The following is a 19,355-nucleotide window of genomic DNA, read 5'->3' as shown; positions in this document are numbered from 1 at the left end:
GGGGGGGGGGGGGAGGTAATACTCGCGAATATCGTTCGCGCGCTCGCAGTGTCACAGTGGTTTCTCCCCGGTGTACAAGGAGACGGCGATAAACGTTTTTAATTACAGCGCGGCGATAGCGCTTCGGGAGCGCGATGTAAAAAGGCGAATTCAGGGGAAGAAAAGGAGAGAGAAAGGGAGAGGATAGATAGATGGAGAGAGGGAGGCAGACGCGCGACGGCGGGAAGCGTTTCGCGGGAAACGTATTTTCGTATTTCTGCGGCCGCTCGGAAGAGCGAGAGAGACGCGACGTGCTTGCGTGCCGACGACGTCTGGCGCCGCGACGCTTCGCCGCAATGTACCGTGACGGACGAACAAACGCGACCGATTTATAATTCGCCCTAGTGGAGTAATAGACCGTACAGCGAAGCGAAATATCTTCGCGGAATATCATACGCGCGCGCGTGCTTGAGCGTCGCGGGCGAGCTGCGCGTCCTCCGATAATAGCCGTGCGATTACACTAGAAATTATATGTTGCGCAGGCTGCGCGAATAATGGGCGACGCGGTCCTCTACGCCAGCGCGCTGGCTCCGCTTCCGACCGCCGATTAGGTAAAAAAATTCGTCCGATCGTCGATACTACTATCCTCGATTCTCTCCTTCGTGATTCCACTATGTGAGCCGTTGCGAAATTCGATGAAAAGTTTCGCGCATAGACCCGCTTCTTCCATACCAAGCGCGGCTTGCGAAACGTTTAATCAGAAAAGTTTCACTAAAAAATAATTCGTCTGTCTTTTTTTTCGAATTCAATGAAAGCGCGCGCTTCGCGAAGAGGATTGCGAAGCGAATTCCCGTGAGAAAGATTACCGAACAAACTTCCGAGTAGGAGGTAGCGGTTCGGCCGCTTTTGTTAGCGCACGCCGGGTTTGGGCCCGTTGTCCGTCTAAATTGGGAGGGTCGAGCGACGTAATCGCGACTCTGTAACATTTTGCCCACACGTTACGCGATTTCGTCACCATAAACGAAAACGACACTAGTCTCCTTTCAACGTCCGGTTCAGCGATTCGCCCCAACCACCGCCGCTGCCACCGCCGCTGCCACTGCCGTCGTCGTCGTCGTCGTGGCCGGTTCGAATTTCTGGCATCTCTGGTTTCGTCTTTGGTGCCGACGCGGAGCCGCTTACTTAGCATATAACCGCCGCGGTCACAAAGGGTTCCGAGAAGGCGCTTCGAGAAACTACCGCGGTCCTCTCGGGGCCTTTTTTTTTTACTTCTCCCTGATCGTACACACGCGGTCTGACCTCGCTTCCTCGTTACCTCATCGCCGGGCATCCTAATTAGGCTACGGACTTTGTGTGTACGCCCATATTTCGACTCTCTCCTTCGCGAAACTCGCGACATATTGCGACATCGGTAAGGCGAAGAGAAAAAAAAAGTTCGAAACAGGCAGAGCAGAGACAAAGGGTAGCGAGGATGAGAAGAAACTTATCGTCTCTCAGGAAGAATTTCTTACGACCAGAAAGCGGTATACGCGCGACAGAACCGGGGGTATATAACCGCGAATTTAAGAGGAGCATGATGAATCTAACATTATTAGATTTAAGGTTATTAAATTTAAATTTAAGCTTGAGATCTCTTTCCACTCGCGTATTTTGTAGAGACAATATGTGTGTCGGCTTGTGTCGGCTTGCATCACATATGCGTGCGCCTACCTCGAGATTAAAGCGAGAGAGACGCGTTCTATTATTACGACGCGAAGACTTACAGCCAATTACTTGTCGAATGGCTTTGGGGAATGTTAATTTTATGCGCCTTCCGTGTTTTTGCACGCCGGCCGGGAACGCGCTCGCCAGCGAGCTCTGCCGCTTTTATAAGCGGGGTAATTACGATATAATAATAACAACACACGTGGAGCTACGACGGCGACGGCGGGCGTCGCGGCGCGGCGTATTGCCCCGGTGAATCATTGGCGCCGTTCCGCCCTGCTCGAAAATTTTCGTTCGTACGTCTTGCGTAATTAAGCGCGGGAAATGCACGATGCGGTAACGACGATTAATCACCGCGATCCCGCGTCGTGTTCCTTCCGGAACGGGGAGAGCCCTTGGAGATAGTGCGCGCAGCAGTTGGATTTTAATATGAGATGTTGAGTGAACCTTTGACTCTCCTCCGACCACTAATTGAGCATCTCGTCGCATTTCGGCTTGTTACCGCTTCCGAGGCCGTGTGGAAATCGCGAGGAACTTTTCATGCAGGTGGATTAACGTAAGTTTGTCGAGGCGCGCTGAATAGAGAGATTAATATAAGCAAACGGGCCCGTTATTAGCTTCGTGTGTAAAGTCTAAAAATAGAGTAACGTAAAAGTTTAAACTACGAAGTATGCAGGAGTAAGCAACTTTGCGTGACTGTCGACTTTATCGATAAGAGAACGGCAGAGAAAGAGGGAGAGAGGAAGAGAGAGTTCCAGCGACGCATCGATTGTCATCTTCCAAGGATGCACACGATACTGTACTATCTCTCGATTACGTTTCTATCGAGCGCCTGTGATCGCGCGACGGCAATTTGTAGCCGAAAGGAGCGCGATGTGGAACGTAGGCTATGGTGCAGACGGGAACAATAGGACATAGGGTAATAGTGATAGCGGGAAATTCCTGTTGGACTCGCGAGGCATCGTAAAGGATCGCGAATGCAGTCGAATGAGGGCGAGTTCGGTAGACTGCTCTCTCTCTCTCTCTCTCTCTGCCTCTCTCAGCTCTCGAGTGCATCGGCGCGTCCATGCTTTGGAATGCCGCCGCCGCCGTCGTTGCAACAAGAAGAAAGCGATTCGGTTCCATCGCCGAGGCGGGGAGACCCTCGACGGGAAAGTTCCCGCGGGCCGAAGAAGGAAAGACTCGGCGAGGAGAGCGAGCCCTTCGCTGGAAGGAGCGAGAGGAAGAGGGAGAAAGTGTGAAAGGGAGCGAGCGCGAGGCGGTCAGAAGGGCGAGGGACGAATATAGTAATAGTGTAGTAGTAGTAGTAGTAGTAGTAACCAGTCGTAGAATGCCACGGCCTACGTGTATCTACTACGTTGCGTGCACAACGACGCCGCTGAGGCACGTCGTGCCACGAGAATGGCGACCTGTCTCTCCACGCGGTTGAAAATCTTTTTTTTTTCTACGCGTACACGCGTTTCCATGTATATCGTGGCGTCTGTCTCGCATGATACAGCAAAAATACATCTCAATTGAAGGGATTTTTGGTAGAGAATTTGTATTTTTATTAATCTGTCGTTCGTCTTGATGAATATCGAATGCACCGCGTGTCTAATTGTTCGGACGGATGGTCTGTTTAGGTGTTATCTCTTGCGTGCGTTTAACTTGGTTATTTCGTCGTAGAAAATACCTGCTCGCGCGATACATGTAGCCGAGGATGATTGGAGGAACAGTTGTGGCCCTGCTTCGCGGAAACGAGTTCAGCAGGTGGGGTCGCGAACTCGGGCACGCGATCGTGCGTTTCAGTGCGAGTTTTCCTTTCCTTCGATCGCCAGCTGCGCATTATTCGCTCGCCCTTCTTCCGCGTCTTACGTCTCCTACCGGGCTGCATCCGTCACCCCATTCAGACGCGATCGCAGCTGTCGCGAAACCCGAAATTTTAGTCGATGCGCCGACGAGAACGCCAACGATCGGAAACGTGTCACGTAAAACTCTACTCTGTCCTTCCCAATTTACTTCGTCGTTGCGTAATTACCACTACCATTAAATGCAGAAGCACCGAAATTTCAAAATGAGAGTTCTCCGAATCTTTTGAATTCACATAAACAATTAGAAGTTCGATTAGTTTTTTCGTTGATCAATTTTCAATATTTTTTATATTTTAGATTATTCGTTTTTCTCCAAGAATCTTTAAATTATCGATTCCCTCGAACGAAATTTGATGTCGGAAACGTCTCTAGATTAGAATCGTTATTAGCACACGGCGTGCAGAGACACGCGGACGCGTCATTCCCGGCTTATTCGAGAAGGCGAGGGGAGAGAGAGAGGAGAGGGACGGGTCGTCTGCCGCCGCCATAAATCGTTACCTGCGGAAAACGCCGTCGCCGTCGCCGCGGGCGAAGCGGCCTTGGCTCGTCGTTGGCTTTCGTAGAGCGGTATTAACGACATTTCGGCACGTGCGTTGGAGAAGTCGGACCGAGAGAGCCGTGGTCTCCCGGCTTGTAGTAATCGCGACGCGTTAACCTTTCCGAGAGAAAAAGAGCGGCAAGGAAAAGGACTCTTTTTTTATTTTACTCTTTAGAAAGCAAAAGCTGGTTGTAGCGTTCGCGACCTTCCTGACGGACTCGCATGAGTGAAGTGCGTTAGGTAATTAATGCGAGTCAACGAACTTCTCCTCCTTCGCGATGATATTAGCCTCGTTTTTGTCATGTTTTTCGTTACGCCCGCTTCTAATGAAATTGGTGGATACGTTTCTCGAGGGGAAAATGGCCGAATTGATGACGAGTGGATACACTCGTGAATATCTCGACGTGAATTTCCAGGGGAGAATTCACGCCTCACACGTTAATTGCTCGGCATCGAGCTCGCGCACCGATTAAATATTACGTAATTAATCCTACTGCGGGTGCACAGCAGCGCTTTATTTAGGGTTTACATTGATCTGCTACAGTCGTTTTATCACGCTCGCCGCTCGCGATACCACTCGATTATTATCCTGTACGCCCTTCCGTCGATATTATATTTTACATACAATTCGCTTGAATATGTTTCTGTTTTAATTATGAGCCTTAAGGTCTTCGGGTACGTTATGATTTAACCCAACATCATCATCGTCGATAACCTCTCAAACAGATCGTTTCGCTCTTCGCATTTCTCGAGGTAGGTTTTCTTTCCCGTTTCGTCTCCGTGCCTCTTCATGTGTCCGTAGACGACGCTGGGCGAAGCTACCTTCAGATCCGAAGCCAGTCCCAAATAAGCGAAGACATGGAGTAATTTTGTGCTTATGCCGTTTATTTGCCCTGGTTCTGACATTCGGTGATCCCAAGGAAACACGTGGTGGAAATTGTGCCAACCTTCGCCGATGGTTACGATCCAAGTGAACAGCGACTGGTTCGCTCTTATTCTCCTGAAAACACATTGATCCGCGAAGTCAAATTTCAAACAAACACAGTTTCGACGTGTGTTTCAAACTCGCGAATAGCACGGCCGAGCTTTCGCGTTGCGTGGCCCAGTCATAAGAGTGTAAAGTTCGAGTGTCAAGAGGTTCAATGTCGCGGGTATGCGATACGATACGATGAGGTATATTGTGAGATGATAAACTTACTTGTCGTAAGTTTTGATGCTCCCCAAATGAGCGAACGAGTTTATGGTCCAAGCTATGTGGAGGTTGGTGACGTACTGCCACAAATACGCCACAAAGAACGACGACCATAGCGTCTCGTTCCAGAAGTACATTGGTATCGCCACCGGGAACAGGACCGCCACGACGAAGTAGATTTGCAGGAAGTAACTGAAAAATCGTCATCGTGTTACGCCTCGCGCGAAGTCGAGTCTGTTTGGTTACTGTGAAAGAAGAGAGAACGTGAGAATTCGAGAACTTAAATTTTTGAGGAAACGAAATCCGCACGAATCTCCGAGTCGCGGGAACGTTCGATAACGATGTAGCAGAAATAGTAATAGTAGTTTTCGTGATTTACTTGTATTGGAACATGATCAATTTGTCGGATTTAAACTCGGACATGTCGACTTGCCGCTGCTTCTCGAGCAAGAGCGGATGCCTGCTGACGAGAAGCCAGCCTATGTGCGCGAAGAAGAATCCTCTGCTGGCGTTGTGAGGGTCCGCGTCCGTGTCGCTATACTTGTGATGAAGTTTATGATCCCTAACCCAATTGTACAAGCTGTTCTGAAATGAAAGCGAAACTCGTTCGTGAGACGACAACGGGCCGCGGTCGCAGGACCGAGTTAAAGATCCTGTATTTGTTTTTTTGTTCGCGGGAATTTTTTATCCGCGAATGTGCGTTCGCCGCGATTTCTATTTACCTGACCTGACATAGTCTGCAAGAAAAGAAGGATGAATTTTAGCGTTTTGGACATCTTGAACTGATTATGACTAAAACCGCGATGCGCACCCAACGCGACACCCTCGGAGACCCAGAAGCCGACAAAGATCGCTGAAAAGTTTACAGATTATTAATTAGTCCATTGCGCGAGACCTTTTAAACGTGATATTTTATTTAAGCAATATTTTAGTTTTAAAAAAAAGAGAACCCTTATAGAAATTTAATACTGATAAGTGATAATTTGGCCAGCGATAATTACTGTCGTTCAATAATTTTATTACTCGTACGAGTAATAAAATTACTATTTATTACTGGCCAATTTATCACAGCCAGTGATACTTTCCTATAAGGGAAGGAGGACTTTTCTAGCTCTTCCTCGTCTATATGTACCCATCTAGAAATTTATCCTATATGATTCTGTCCTAATTATTAGTAATCCTGATATTAATAATCCTTATCATTAATAAGATCCTGATTGCCACGTTACGTTACATGACTTGTCAGGATCCGTATTGAGAAAAAACACTTGAAAATTTACTTGTGAGATATAAAGTTTATTCACAGAAATATATATATTTGTATCCCACACGAATTTTTATATTTTTTCTCTGTACAGCAACATTACATTGTGCAAATTAGACAACAGCTGCAATCAGCTGATCGGAAATTTCTAGTGAGACATTCTAAAACTGCCTTATTTGAAATGAGATGAGATGCATATTGCCATTGCGAATTCTCCCGGTGTGGTTGGTCTATACCTACCCCAAAGAATGGTGGCCAGTTTCGCGTGAAAGATTATCATGTACATTCCTATGAGCCACGACAGTTGTAGGGTCGTATGAATGAGAACACGCCGCCACAAGTACTCGTGCCGGTAATTCATATCGGTGTCCAATTGCTTATTCAAGACTTCCTCCACCACGTACTCTTCCTCTTTATCGTCGGATTGATCGTGCGGCTTTTTTGCGTCCTCCATCCCGGCGAGAAACGCGATTCTTTGACAGCGGGATTTATCAAGCGTGAATTATTCGCCCGTTCGCGCTGGTGAGAAAACGAGTTATCGTTTGTCTCTTCGTACGCGCGTAATATTTCCTTTTATGTCGGCACGCTCTCGAGACGCGCGCGGGCCGATCGAGTTTGACTTGTTTAATAATCGGGGCGATCTGAGGCGACTACTACACTCCCGACACGTGTTCTCGGGTTCGGGATCTCCTCATACGAGTGTACACTCGCGATCTCATCGCGCTCGCTTATGTAGCTATGTGGATGATTAATTCACCACGAAGCGTGGAAATGAGATGCGACGCCGAATTTACTTATCATGTTCCATTTAGCCACTTTTGTCTGCGCTGGACTCACATTTGCATAGTACTTTTTCATTGTTTTCGATCGAATACATATTCCGCACGGATAAAATAAGGAAACTTTAACAGCGGCATAAAGGATGATCTGTGCCCCTGTGCGACAAATTATTTTCAGGAGCATTTAATTGACCGACTATCATTTCCACTTTGCATTTCCAAAGTGTCACCATAAGCGAAAGAGAAAGAGAGAAGGAGAGATGATTAATCGCATACGTTAATCCGTAAGCTCTTTCGATTTCTCCTTTCGAGCAGTGTCGTTTCTTCTTCGTACACGATGTTATTCCATTGCCAATGTATGTTGAACATGTACAGAGGGCAAGGTCGACGCGCAGAAGTCGCACGCTATCAATGTCGGTTGCTCGCGGCCGGTGTCCAATTAGCTCCGAAAAAAAGAGCGTCCCCGTGGGGATAATCGCGAGACGTTTCGACACGGCGTAACGCGAAGGACCGGCCGTTCGCTCGCTCGCTCGCTCGCTCGCTCGCTCACTCGTGGAAAGGACGCGACGCGCACCACGTTGTTCCCGCATTTACGGTCGGGGAGCCGTGGCGACGGGAGAAGAGAGCATCTGCTCGTTAACCACCTGTCGGCAGGTGCGAGCCGTACACCCGAGCCCGTTACCCCGCGCACGGTATCAATCGTCCCTTTTGTTTTCGCCGGTTTATTCCTTGAAGTCATTCCCGTTTTACTACGACGTAGTACGCGCGCTCGTACGAACGTGTGTACGCATGCACGTCGCACGCACGTACGCACGCACGCACGCACGCACGGCACGACAGGACAGGACACGCGATAACCTTCCCCCGGATGTTATCGACTCCGTACCGGTGTGGTACGTCCCTTTCTTTTCCTCCGTCATCACGTAAAACCCTTTAAGCTCGCGGTACGTAAACAGGAAGTCGTGCTCCCCCGCTCCCTCTGCTTCTCTTATCTCACGTACGGACAGCGCTCCTTCGAGCACCGCTCCATCGGTTCCTCGTATCCCTTGTCCAGAGGAACAGCTCCATCCAGATATTCCTGTGTCGATCAAAATCTCGGACGATGGCTCGACATGCGATGACACACGTTTTACGTCGCGATCAAGTGCGCTCATGCGCGTGTTGCGAAGTAACGCTCTCGTTTTCTTTGCGCAGGCGGCGATACTCCAACAGACTGCCGAGTACATTTATCAGTTGGAGCAGGAGAAGACTCAACTGCTATCGCAAAATTGTCACCTGAAGCGCTTGGTGAATCAGCACGAGGGCGGCGATTTGCCGAAGAAGCGCAAATCCGACACTCAAGGTAATTCCACGTTATTTCTAAGAAATTGCTTATTATTGTCTACAAAAGATTATTTTCCTTGAAGCATGTAGATTATTTCAGTTTTTCGCTCAGAGAAGGAGAAACCGCGAGAGGGGGGGGAGGGGAGAAAGTATTGAAAGAAGTGCTATTAGCATTGAAAGCGAAACGCGCTCGATAATATAAAAATGCATCGGCAAAACATCGTATCAGTAGTCGTTCGCTCGCTCGCTCGCGCGCAAACATTTATATTCACGATGCGCGACGGAATTAACGTTTATCGTTCGTCGCATAACGAGATTTTCCAAATAGGCTTGAATTATTTATCGCCCGCGCGACCGCGCGCGGCTGCAGCGCACCCCGATGCGCGGATTCGGGATCATAAAAGCAAAAAGCGGAAACAATCGGTGCGGTGCGCGAGAAGTTTGCCGGGGATATACGTTTGCAATCCGCTTATTTCACGGTTTGCTCTCGCGTTCATATACCGGTATAACGTCGAAGTTGCCATCGTAAGTTATTTTTCAATCGCGAAATTGAATTGTACCATCTCCGAGCTCGTGGGTAAATAAATAACACGCTGGCATTCTTGAACGCGACTTTGAAGATTCTCCGCGCTCCTATCGCGGCAGAAATACAAACGTGTGTGTATCGTTAGAATATATATAAAGTCTAGCGTGATATCTCTTTCTCTCTTGGCAGAATCATGGAATCGATACGCGAACGACTGTATTTGGTGCCAAAAAAAATGACAAATTTTACAACCAGGAATTTTTTAATCTCTCCCACGTCGACGAAAACGACGACGACGATGAACCCAATGTGGGCGCGCGCCGTTCGTCATTTTCTCGAAAGTAATTACATTCTTCCCGGTCTCGGTATCGTGCCGAAGAAGTGTACAGGCTTTTCCAGCGGGAAAGGACAACGGGTTACGCAAATTGACATGATTTATGATTTATCGCGGATAAAGAGGCTCTTAAGAAATCGAGATGTTATTCTCGCAAAAACGATATAATTATTTTCTCCGATTTTCACCGCTTTTACATATGAAATGGTTATAAAATCTGTGCATGCAATGAATCAATTAGATGATATTTCTTAACTTTCTACTTCAACGTAAGCGCGACAGACTTAATTCGTGACACGTCATTGCGCGCTCGTCGTTAAGAACGACGAAAGGCGAAAATGACGGAATCGTGCTCGCAAAACGGCGGTTGTCCTCGTCGTCGATTGTTCGCTCACAAAAGTCGTTATTACTTGAAGGGCTAAATACAACGGGTGGATTAAGGGTGCTTCTTCGCTTTCTCTGCCTTTCTCACTCTCGACGCGCCGATGGCGTTTTGGCTAACGTCGGTCGCCGTCGTCGTCGCGGCGATGCGCCCGCCGGAAAGTATCTGTCGCGAACTTCGGCTGGGACAATTTCAATTTCCGGTTCTATCGTAAATTAGTTTCCTCCGTCGATGGTACGGCGATATTCAGAAAGTTCGACGGCTGTGCGACGAAGCGGATTTAATGCCGACGAGCCCAGTTTTATCGATCAATCGTGGTTAGCCGCCCTATTGTCTTCAAATATCAACCGCGGCATTTACAACGATTCTCCGACCCGGTGAAATAACGTTCTTCTTTTTCTTCTCTTTCTTTTTCTTGATCAAACTTGTATGTACTTAGGACAAATTAATTCGTAAACTTTCTCGCACGAGTTATCCGAAGTAAAACTAGATTTTCCTTTAATATTTTCAAATCGCGTACATTGCAAAGTCTTTTTTTCTTTCTAGAAAACCTGCAGAAATATGTATACCTGAATTAGAAAAGTTCCCGTTATTATCATCTTGTTTTTATTAAATTGCAATTTTTACGTGTCAGAAATAAAACTGACGCTTCGCACTATAAGTCCATGGCAAGATCTTCCATAGGTTTTTAACGTAATGTTCACTTTAACGCGAGCACAAGAATCAGTATTTTTCATAGTTATATAATTGCGCTATTTGATCCTTATTTCAAAGAACGATTTCACGTTCATCAGAAACGCGGTAATTTTCCCTTTCCAACAGTTTTCGTTTCAAGTCGCTACGACGTCTACAAGTAGAATTATTGACGTTTGTATTGATCCGCGCGCTCAATCGGCCGGCATTAACCCTTTCGCGCACTTTGGGGTAGGTTATGGCGCAACGCGTAGGCGTAAACAATAGCCGCAAACAATTCCGCGTAAACAATTCAGCGAGGCTATTTTGGGAAGCGATATCTCGCGCGTAAAGGTCGTTCTACATTAGTTGCAAGCCGATCGCAAGCAGACGCAACTCTTATTGCGACAATCAATCAGAAGCATCAATAGTGCTATTGACGTTTCTAATTGGCGCAACAAGAGTTGCAATCGACTTGCAACTAATGTAGAACGACCTTAAAGTGTCACACTACGGATTGGAAATTGAGGATTGAAGATTAGATTTCGAATCAATGCATCTTGGTCTGCTTGGCTCCAATTGGTCAAGTTTCAATCTTCAATCCGCAATCCTCTATCTCCAATCCATAGTGTGACACGGGCTTGAAGGCCAAATCACACTAGCGATTGGCGATTGACGATTGGCAATTAAAGATTAGATTTTAACGAATCAACAAGCTTCAGCCTTGGCTTGCTTTGTTCCAATTGGTCAAGTTCCAATCTTTAATCGTCAATCATCTATCGCCAATCGTTAGTGGAACCAATTGTCAATTTAATTGTCAATCGTCAATCGCCAATCGCTAGTGTGATTTGGCCTTTAAAGCCCGTATCACACTAGCGATTGGCGATTGATGATTGACGATTGAAGATTAGATTTTGACGAATCAACGAGCTTCAACCTTGGCTTGCTTTGTTCCAATTGGTCAAGTTTCAATCTTCAATCGTCAATCATCAATCGCCAATCGCTAGTGTGATACGGGCTTAACGGGACGCAGCGATCGCGGCTCGCTATCCCCACTCCGCGGCAAGGATGGTTGCTCTAGCCTCTTGCTTGCTCCGGCTTGCGGTCATTCAACTCACTTTCAGAAGAGGATAGCATTACAATATAGTGTGTCGACGCGACAGCAGATGGCACGCTATGTCTGACGTCGATATTGCGAGTTTAAACGATTGCAGCTCGATAATAAGTCATCGTAATGTTGCTCGAGATCTCTGCGACTCACTTAGGGTGCGTTCCTTTATTTACTGCGAGTACTGACTCTATGACGTCATGAAAGTATACTGCTAGTAACGTTCCGTTTTAACTTTGAGCACAGTCGAGGTGCTGCAAGGTGAAAAATGAGAACGCACCACCTTACGCTGCCACTGCTTTACTTCTCCAGCTGTAGCAGCCGCAGCAGGGAGTGACATCAGAATTCATGACGTCATAAACTCGTTGAAGTGTTTTCGCAGTGCACTGTATTACTGTTAACCTATTTAAGAACGCTGTTGGTAGTACTGACAGTACTTGCAGTAAATAACGGAACGCAGCCTTAAGCATGCTCGCTTCAGCCACGTGACCTCTTCAGCCACATGGTCGTGGTGGCCATGCGGTCGTTTACCTTACTTCAGCGAAGAAAGAGCCAGCGTCTTGAGCGAGGGCCGAACCGATACCTGAAATCGATGCTTTAAACGGCTTTAAACGGCTATAATTCGGGAATAAGACGATGTAACGACATGGAACAAAAAGTAATCTATTTGGTTCCCGCACACGTCTACACTGCTCCTTTATTGCTCATTCGAAAGAGTCGAATATTGTGATATATTAGAACATGGCAAACACACGCAATCTTTTTCTTTCGCGATTGAATCGTTCAGATTCTTCGTCTCGTCTATTGTAACAATGACGAGATTAATATTGTTACTATGGATCAAAAGAAGGTAATAATTATTGTAGTTATTTACAAAATAAAACAAGATTTTTTATTTAGTTTAAATTAACGAGTTCTACGTGTACATTAGTACACTCGGACACTTAAATCCAGACTCTCTGTATACGCAAAAAAACCAATTATTTTGCTCGATATACATATTTTACGCGTTTGACAAATACTCGAAAAATCGAATGTGGCGCGTATATTAAACGTCTATCCGTACATTATGTGACATTTCTCCCATTATTGTGATCGCGTACATAACAGAAGAATTAATTGATTGAACGCGACCAGTGGAAGTGACGCGAAGTGGATACCAGAGAGAAAGAGAGAGAGAGAGAAAGAGAAAATGGAGACGGAGGGAGCAATATTTGCGGAAATGGTTTATGTACTGTATTAACGAGAAAAAACGACGTGCATTACTCGCGTAAAAATATGCAACGGATCCAGTTCAGTCCAGGGGGATCGAGAGGTCGCGTTGTAAACGATTTAACATTAAATCTTTTTTAAATTTGCGCTATATACGCATCTCCCGTGCTTCTACCCGGCCGTTCTACTCGTCCCCCGACTCGTCAAAAATGGAAACTAACGACGCGAATGTATCGATGTGTTTCTTTCTCATTGGCAACAATAACCGATGATCGCAATTGTCGTTGCCGCGGAAATTACACGGCAGCGTTAATTAATAAATGTCCCCGTCGATCGAAAATGTTCGCAAGAACGCTATTGTATACACAGCTTGTGCATTCGCCGCGTTACGCAAAACTCAGGAACAACGGGCGCGCTCTCGCGCGATTGTAACCGGGCTACTCTGCGCACAACATCATCGCGTTCATTTCGCAGTGATATAACGTCGAAACAAATGAACCTCGACGTTTGACGGTGCAAATGCTACGACGGTCACTTTATTCGTCGCTGTATATCGTAAACTGCGACCAGATTTAATTTCATTCGTGGCCCCGCGATCATTCGCATGCATCGCGATCGACATGGACGTACCCACACTGGAAATCTGAAATGCATTTCCGCGAGAGCAAGTCCGTCGTGGTCGTTCGCCAGCTGTAATGGAAATTTGTGGGTCTCCTCCGAAAGCAATCTCATGAAAGCGCGTCCAGCTATTTTTACCCAAAGCCGTTTCTTTTTTCTTTAACATGTGACGATTCTGGCAGTTGACTAACACATTGAGTACCGCGACGGTTACTGATGGCCAGCACTATTAGGGTGATACAAAAGATGTTATTTTTTTTATTGAATTATCATAAGAAATTTGGATATTAAAAGGAAAATAAGAAATCCATCGATATTTTTCAGACTTGCGCGGTGTGACGAAATGCTTGAAGTCTGGCTGCCGGATTGGCGCTGTGTCCTTCGCGGAAACGTTTCCGATATTTCGCGAGCACCCCACTTCGTGTCTTCAAAAGAGTTTCTTCAGTAGAGAAACGATTGTAGTTTTCAGTCGTTCATCTACTGAAGAAATAAAGCGAAGAATGCGGCGTTAATCTGGAAGACAAACCAAGCAAGTTAGAATTATCGATAATTCTGATCGAAATACGATACTTATTTGGTTGATATATAATTTCCATCAGTCACTGTAGAGACCAAATGACTGAGCATTTCCGTGTTCTATTGAATACCAAGTCGAGAATTATAAATTCTATGCGACAACATGTAGTGGACCAAGCCAATTAAAATTATCCATAATTCTGTTCGAAATACGGTGTTTACTTCGACGATATACAATTTTGGCCTATTGCAGTAGAAACTAAATGATTGAGTATTTCTGTGTTCTATTGAATACTAAGTCGTGAATTATAAATCTCACGCGGCAACATGCAATGTACAAGCTTCTGGACCAAGCAATTACCGGAATTATCGATAATTACGATCGAAGTATGGTGCTTATTTCGACGGTATACGTCAGAAACGAATCCATAAAGGACGCGGCGCCAATTCGAAAACCAGAGGCCAAGCAATCTCTCTTCCTCTCTCAATGAGAATGTCCATTTCGTTTAATGATTCAATTCAACTATAGGCAAAATACAACCAATCATATCGCGCAACGCGCATAAGAAGAGATACTCAGTATTCTCATATTGTAAACTGTGCGATGTGAATAAAATGCACAAACGGATACGAGAAGAAGACACCGCGACGAGTTCATCCTGGAGATGAGCTGGTCTCGGAAATCTTTCGACCCGGTCGCTCATCCACACGTGCCTTCGTTTCTCAGGTGTCGTCGTCAATCTACCGATGCATGTCAACGAAAGCGGCGACGAGGGCTTAGGCAGCATGTCCCCCGAGCCGTTGTCGGTAATCGCGGTGACCACTGAGGGACATTCCGTCGTGAACAGTGAGGTGTCAGAACTCAGACGACAATTGGACAGGGAGCGTCACGCGAGACTGCATTTAGAGAAGGAGATGAGAGAGATCCAGAACCAGCTGTACCCAGAGAGATTCCGAGACAATCAGCTGTTGACTTATCAGACGCATGAGGTAATAATCGCAACATTCGTTCTTTCTCATCCTTCTTTTTTTTAGGCTATTCGATTGAGGGCGACACGAAAAAACCCATGCACCTTAGATTGAACGCCAAAGCTAAACTTTACTGAACTTTTGAACCTTAAGTATCGCAGACAGATCGTGCGAAATGCTCTCGAGCAATTTCGGTGCCGTGAGATTAGTATCTACGTGACGCGGGATATAACTCAGCCGAGAACTGCGCGAACCCATTTGACCCTCGAGGATTTAAACATTCCCCGGGCGAATGATATTGCAAACATTGTTTTAATTGCATAGCGAGATAACCGCGTCCGATAACACATCCCAACGCATTTTATTATTCCGATCGAATCGGTTTTTGTTCCTATGCGTAACGGCACATTTCACGCGCACTAATTGATCGATTCGCTCGTTCTCCTCCGTCGCGAGGAGAGATAGTCCCTTATAATTTGCTTATCGTTAAACATCGCTTTAGCAGGTGATCGACCACACGGACAACGTCATGGCACAGGAGACGGAAGAAGCTGTGGCGTCGCTCCAGGTGGTGTCAGTCATGTCTCTGCCGCCGGTGGGCTCTACTCAAACCGTGGAGACCTCCAGCCCGGACCCGAGTTCACCGCCTTTGTCGCCGCAACCGACCGACCTGGTCGCGGACGAGGAGATAAAAGACGAGGAGTCGCGCCCAGGCAGCCCGAAGATCGTCACCTTCGCTCAGAATCCGGTATTCACAGCGATGGAGGAACAGACTACCGCCGACTCCTTCTCGTCGTCAAGTCGCGTCACGTACGCGTCGTCTAACGCGGACTTCAAGAACGCCTCGCCTCAGTACATCACCGCGAGCCCTAGCAGGTCCTTCTCGCCGACTGGCGCGGAGCCCCCTCAACGATTATCCAGCGTCTTGGAGGCGGCTATGAAGGCTGAGCCTAAAGTCGAGGTGGAGAGGTACGCATCGTTAGCGTTTATTATTATTTCTATTTCGCAGTTCAAATTATATTCGACGCGCAAAATTCGTAGAGATTATAAGATCCTTTAGGATTCTAACACAAAAATGTAGCGTATCATGCAAATAATCTTTATTCTGCATTACTGTTTTGAGTTATTTTTTTATTTTAATATTCAATTATTCAATTTAAACTGTCAGAGAAACACTAAAGCAGCAAATCTAGTAGTCCAAGTAGTCACAGTCAATAATTTCAATATTATTACACTTTTCTTACACTTTTTATATCTTTCGACTGTAATGATTTGCTGATTGACTTATTGCTTACGTTTTTCGCATGCTGATTAGACGTTAAATATAATCTCTCCTAGCCGGTTGAATAAATATCGGCGTGAATCCGACACTTACGCAAGATTGATCGCAGGTTGCCGTCTCCATCGAATTCTCTGGAGGACGGTACGCCGCAGGCAGCGAGGCTATACATCGCGAATACATCTCGACAGAATCTGGAGACGATTGTCGAAGCGATACGTCATTTGGAAGGCGATCATCTCTTCAGCGATGAGCCCGCACAAGACGTGCCGTTGGCGCTGACCAACAAGCAAACGTTGTCGAAGTCGTCGGCCAAGACCGCGACTGCGACATCGTCCTCCTCCGTCGTCGCCGTCGCCTCCTCGTCGTCGCCTTCGTCGTCGCCGTCGGCGACGTCGGCGGTGACGTCCGCAAAGCAACGGCTACTACACGCCGAGGTGAACAACTTCCTCCAGTTTCACACGCAACAGCAGACCCAGCAACGGCCGGGCGTGATCGTAGTGAAGCACTCGTGATCTAGCAACGCACCGCGGCCTGCGCATTGAGCGGGATGCAACACGGAACGACGTACTCGCCACCTCCGCTCGACAGCAGCAGCATCATCATCTTCGATATCATCATCATCATTATCGCGGCGGTTCATTCGGAAATGAGGCATCCTTTTCACTCACTCACTAGCGATCCAAGAAATGAAGAGAGAGCGCCCGCGGAAACGTGAAAGACGACAGCGGTCGTCACTATCGCGATGGCGATCGCGCGATCTCCTGTGCGTGCGAGTACGCTGGAAAACGGAGGAGGCACTCTCTCTCCGTTCCCGTCGATCTTCGATCCCCAAACGGACCCCCTTTGTCCGATACGATGAGCCCCGGACTCTGTGTCGCGAAAGGTACGAAATTGGTTCTTTTTGTGTCCTTTCTTCGTTTTTTCTTCTTTCTTTCTTCTTTTTTTTTTTTTTTTTATTTTAACGTATGTTCCTACTCTGCGCGCTTCTTAGAAAGAAGTGACCGCGCGTCACGTCCCTCGCGAAGCAAAAACAGAGCAGTTCGGTTATAATGAACGCGCGCACGCGTTCACTCGTTGACAGCCGTACCGAGGACAATATCATATGCCATTGATTGGGATTTTTGTCGGGACGAAGCGATATTCAAAGATCGCGGATACACAAACTTTATTTTGGGCGAAGTCAGAGCCGAGTCGAAGCCCGACGGAAGGATCCTCGTCACCGAATCGTCGAAACGTCGTTCTCTCCCACACATTCGCTCTCATGTAAATACCGAACGATTCCTCCTCCCAAGATCGTTTCCGATGATCGCCACGAGATCGCTTGAATCTCGAAGGGTTCCCCCCCTTAACCTCCCCCGAGGAGAGTCACCCTTTTTCACGAGATAGAAAGAAAGAGAGGACAAGTAGATAGGAAGAAAGAGAGGGAGAATCTAGATGAATCGTGAAGTGGGCGTTTCTCCTCCCGTTAGTAATATAAGACCTTTTTAGACTTAAGCAAATAACTACCACGATAATATTCCTAGCGTGATAAGGCTGCGTACGCTCTGTATGATATACATATATATATATGCATATATATAGGTATACATATATATATTACATATATATTATTACATAAAGAGTATACATAAATATTTACGTTCTTTTTTTACATTGTTACGGAAACGAAGAAAAAAAAATATGACGCGAAAGGAAAAATATTAAGATATTACAATGACGCATATATGTTCTTTCGATACACTTACGGGGTTACCACTGGACAGAGCGTAAGCAATTATATAAAGAAAGCGGACTCTATATTGAGCAACAACATATAAGAACAGCAGCGATAGCGACAAGATTGAATCAAAATACACAACTGCGCGCGATGCTTAATATTTGACACATATTAAGGCAACACCGCGGGGCGGCGGGTCGGATCACAAAAATCGACGGTCGTTCGATCGTTTCGACGCGTCGCCTCTCGCGCGTGTCTGCGTGAGAGAAATTCCCTTCTTCTGTGTTCTCGTCGTATCGTCGAGCGAGCGCGAAGAGACGCGTCGCGAGTTGAAGAAGAAAACAAGAAATTCCGTTTAATCTGTGCCAAATATATCCCAGAGTACCCAGACTTTTGTTCCTTCGTAGACGTAGTGCGTAAGCGAGCACGACGCCGGTCGGTACATCCGGTAGACCGAGTCCTGAGAAAACAAAAAGTATAGAAAAAAAGGAAGGCGTTCTGCGATCGCTCGTTTCCTCCATCTACTCGTCAATGCGCTATAACGGCCGGGACGTGTAACGCCTCTCCGGTACGACAGAGGCCTCTCCTGACCGTCATTCCCGTCGCCGATCTTCCTCGGATCTGAACCGAGTGCACGAAATCGCGAGGACTTTGATGAGATAGAGAAAGAGAGAGAAACCGAAACGAACGGCGGTAACCTTTCCGTGTGAGTTTTCGCGACCACTTTTTCATCTTATAAAACCCTGCCGAGTTTTTTTCTACGCGATATGTGCGGATTTCTTAGCTTTGCGGATACGAGGCAAAAGAGGCTTTGGAATTAAACAATTTCTCGTGCCTTTCGAGGAGAGGAGCGATCGAGTACGCGGAGAGTCGAACGATCGATCGACCGGCGGTAAGAGGGGAAGAACCGGTGTACGTTTGTTATCTTCTTTTCTCTCTAGTTTTTCTTTTTCTTTTCATTTCTTTCGTTTACGCGTCTTCGATGTACGTTTTATGTTACTTCTCTTCGTCGATTGTACAAGCGCGTTATCGCTCGCGAACATATGCATATAGGTATATTCGATAGACCAATGTAACAATTAACTACATCAGTACGGATCCTTTTTCGCCCGTAATTTTACAATTATTACTACTATTAATGCTAGTACTTTCTTTTCTACTTGATGAGACGTCGAGATCGATGTAGCGAAAGCGAGAACGTAGGTTTAAGGGTTTAGCGCATAGATACGCCTACGAGAAATTAATTTTTAAGATAATCCTTAAGTGTATAAGTAAGGTTAGCGAGCGAGAGCGAAGTAAGAAGACAGGAACTATGTTTAAGGACTTTTAGTTAACTTTAGTTAACTACTCCTATATATATATATATATATATATATATATATATATATAT

At 46.4% G+C, this 19,355-nt stretch overlaps 2 protein-coding genes across 4 annotated transcripts in view; one reads left to right on the top strand and one right to left on the bottom strand.

The window, feature by feature from the left end:
• LOC116842276 (helix-loop-helix protein 11) overlaps window positions 1-19,349 on the top strand; it is a 150,604-nt gene extending 131,255 nt beyond the window's left edge. For 2 of the 3 annotated variants that reach the window (XM_032811234.1, XM_032811236.1), the window contains 4 exons: window positions 8,501-8,648; window positions 14,725-14,987; window positions 15,469-15,935; window positions 16,358-19,349. In XM_032811234.1, the coding sequence (XP_032667125.1) occupies window positions 8,501-8,648; window positions 14,725-14,987; window positions 15,469-15,935; window positions 16,358-16,760 (1,281 nt within the window). In that variant the 3' untranslated portion in view covers window positions 16,761-19,349. The remainder of the gene's footprint in view (window positions 1-8,500; window positions 8,649-14,724; window positions 14,988-15,468; window positions 15,936-16,357) is intronic. The other variant, XM_032811235.1, reaches the window with a different exon arrangement.
• LOC116842277 ((11Z)-hexadec-11-enoyl-CoA conjugase-like) lies at window positions 4,556-7,243 on the bottom strand. Its single transcript, XM_032811237.1, has 5 exons — window positions 6,768-7,243; window positions 5,986-6,116; window positions 5,643-5,848; window positions 5,270-5,455; window positions 4,556-5,071 (listed from the first exon to the last, which is right to left on the bottom strand). Exons 1-5 carry the CDS (start codon window positions 6,979-6,981, stop codon window positions 4,759-4,761), a joined length of 1,050 nt encoding a protein of 349 aa, XP_032667128.1. The 5' UTR covers window positions 6,982-7,243; the 3' UTR covers window positions 4,556-4,758.
• Window positions 19,350-19,355: the final 6 nt, after the last annotated feature.

The sequence above is a fragment of the Odontomachus brunneus genome, unplaced genomic scaffold (assembly GCF_010583005.1).
Source record: "Odontomachus brunneus isolate Ranch 3 - 2012 unplaced genomic scaffold, Obru_v1 Obru_scaffold_023, whole genome shotgun sequence".
NCBI lineage: Eukaryota > Metazoa > Arthropoda > Insecta > Hymenoptera > Formicidae > Odontomachus > Odontomachus brunneus.
Note: the sequence above shows the minus strand (reverse complement) of the source record. Positions and strands in the feature narration are given on the sequence as shown.

Coding starts and splice junctions, on each gene's coding strand:
- LOC116842277 (XM_032811237.1), bottom strand. CDS start 6,981: ATGGAGGACGCAAAAAAGCCGCACGATCAATCCGACGATAAAGAGGAA. Junction 6,117..6,767: donor ACTGGCCACCATTCTTTGGG/GTAGGTATAGAC, acceptor TAAACTTTTCAG/CGATCTTTGTCGGCTTCTGG. Junction 5,456..5,642: donor TTGATCATGTTCCAATACAA/GTAAATCACGAA, acceptor ACGATTTTTCAG/TTACTTCCTGCAAATCTACT.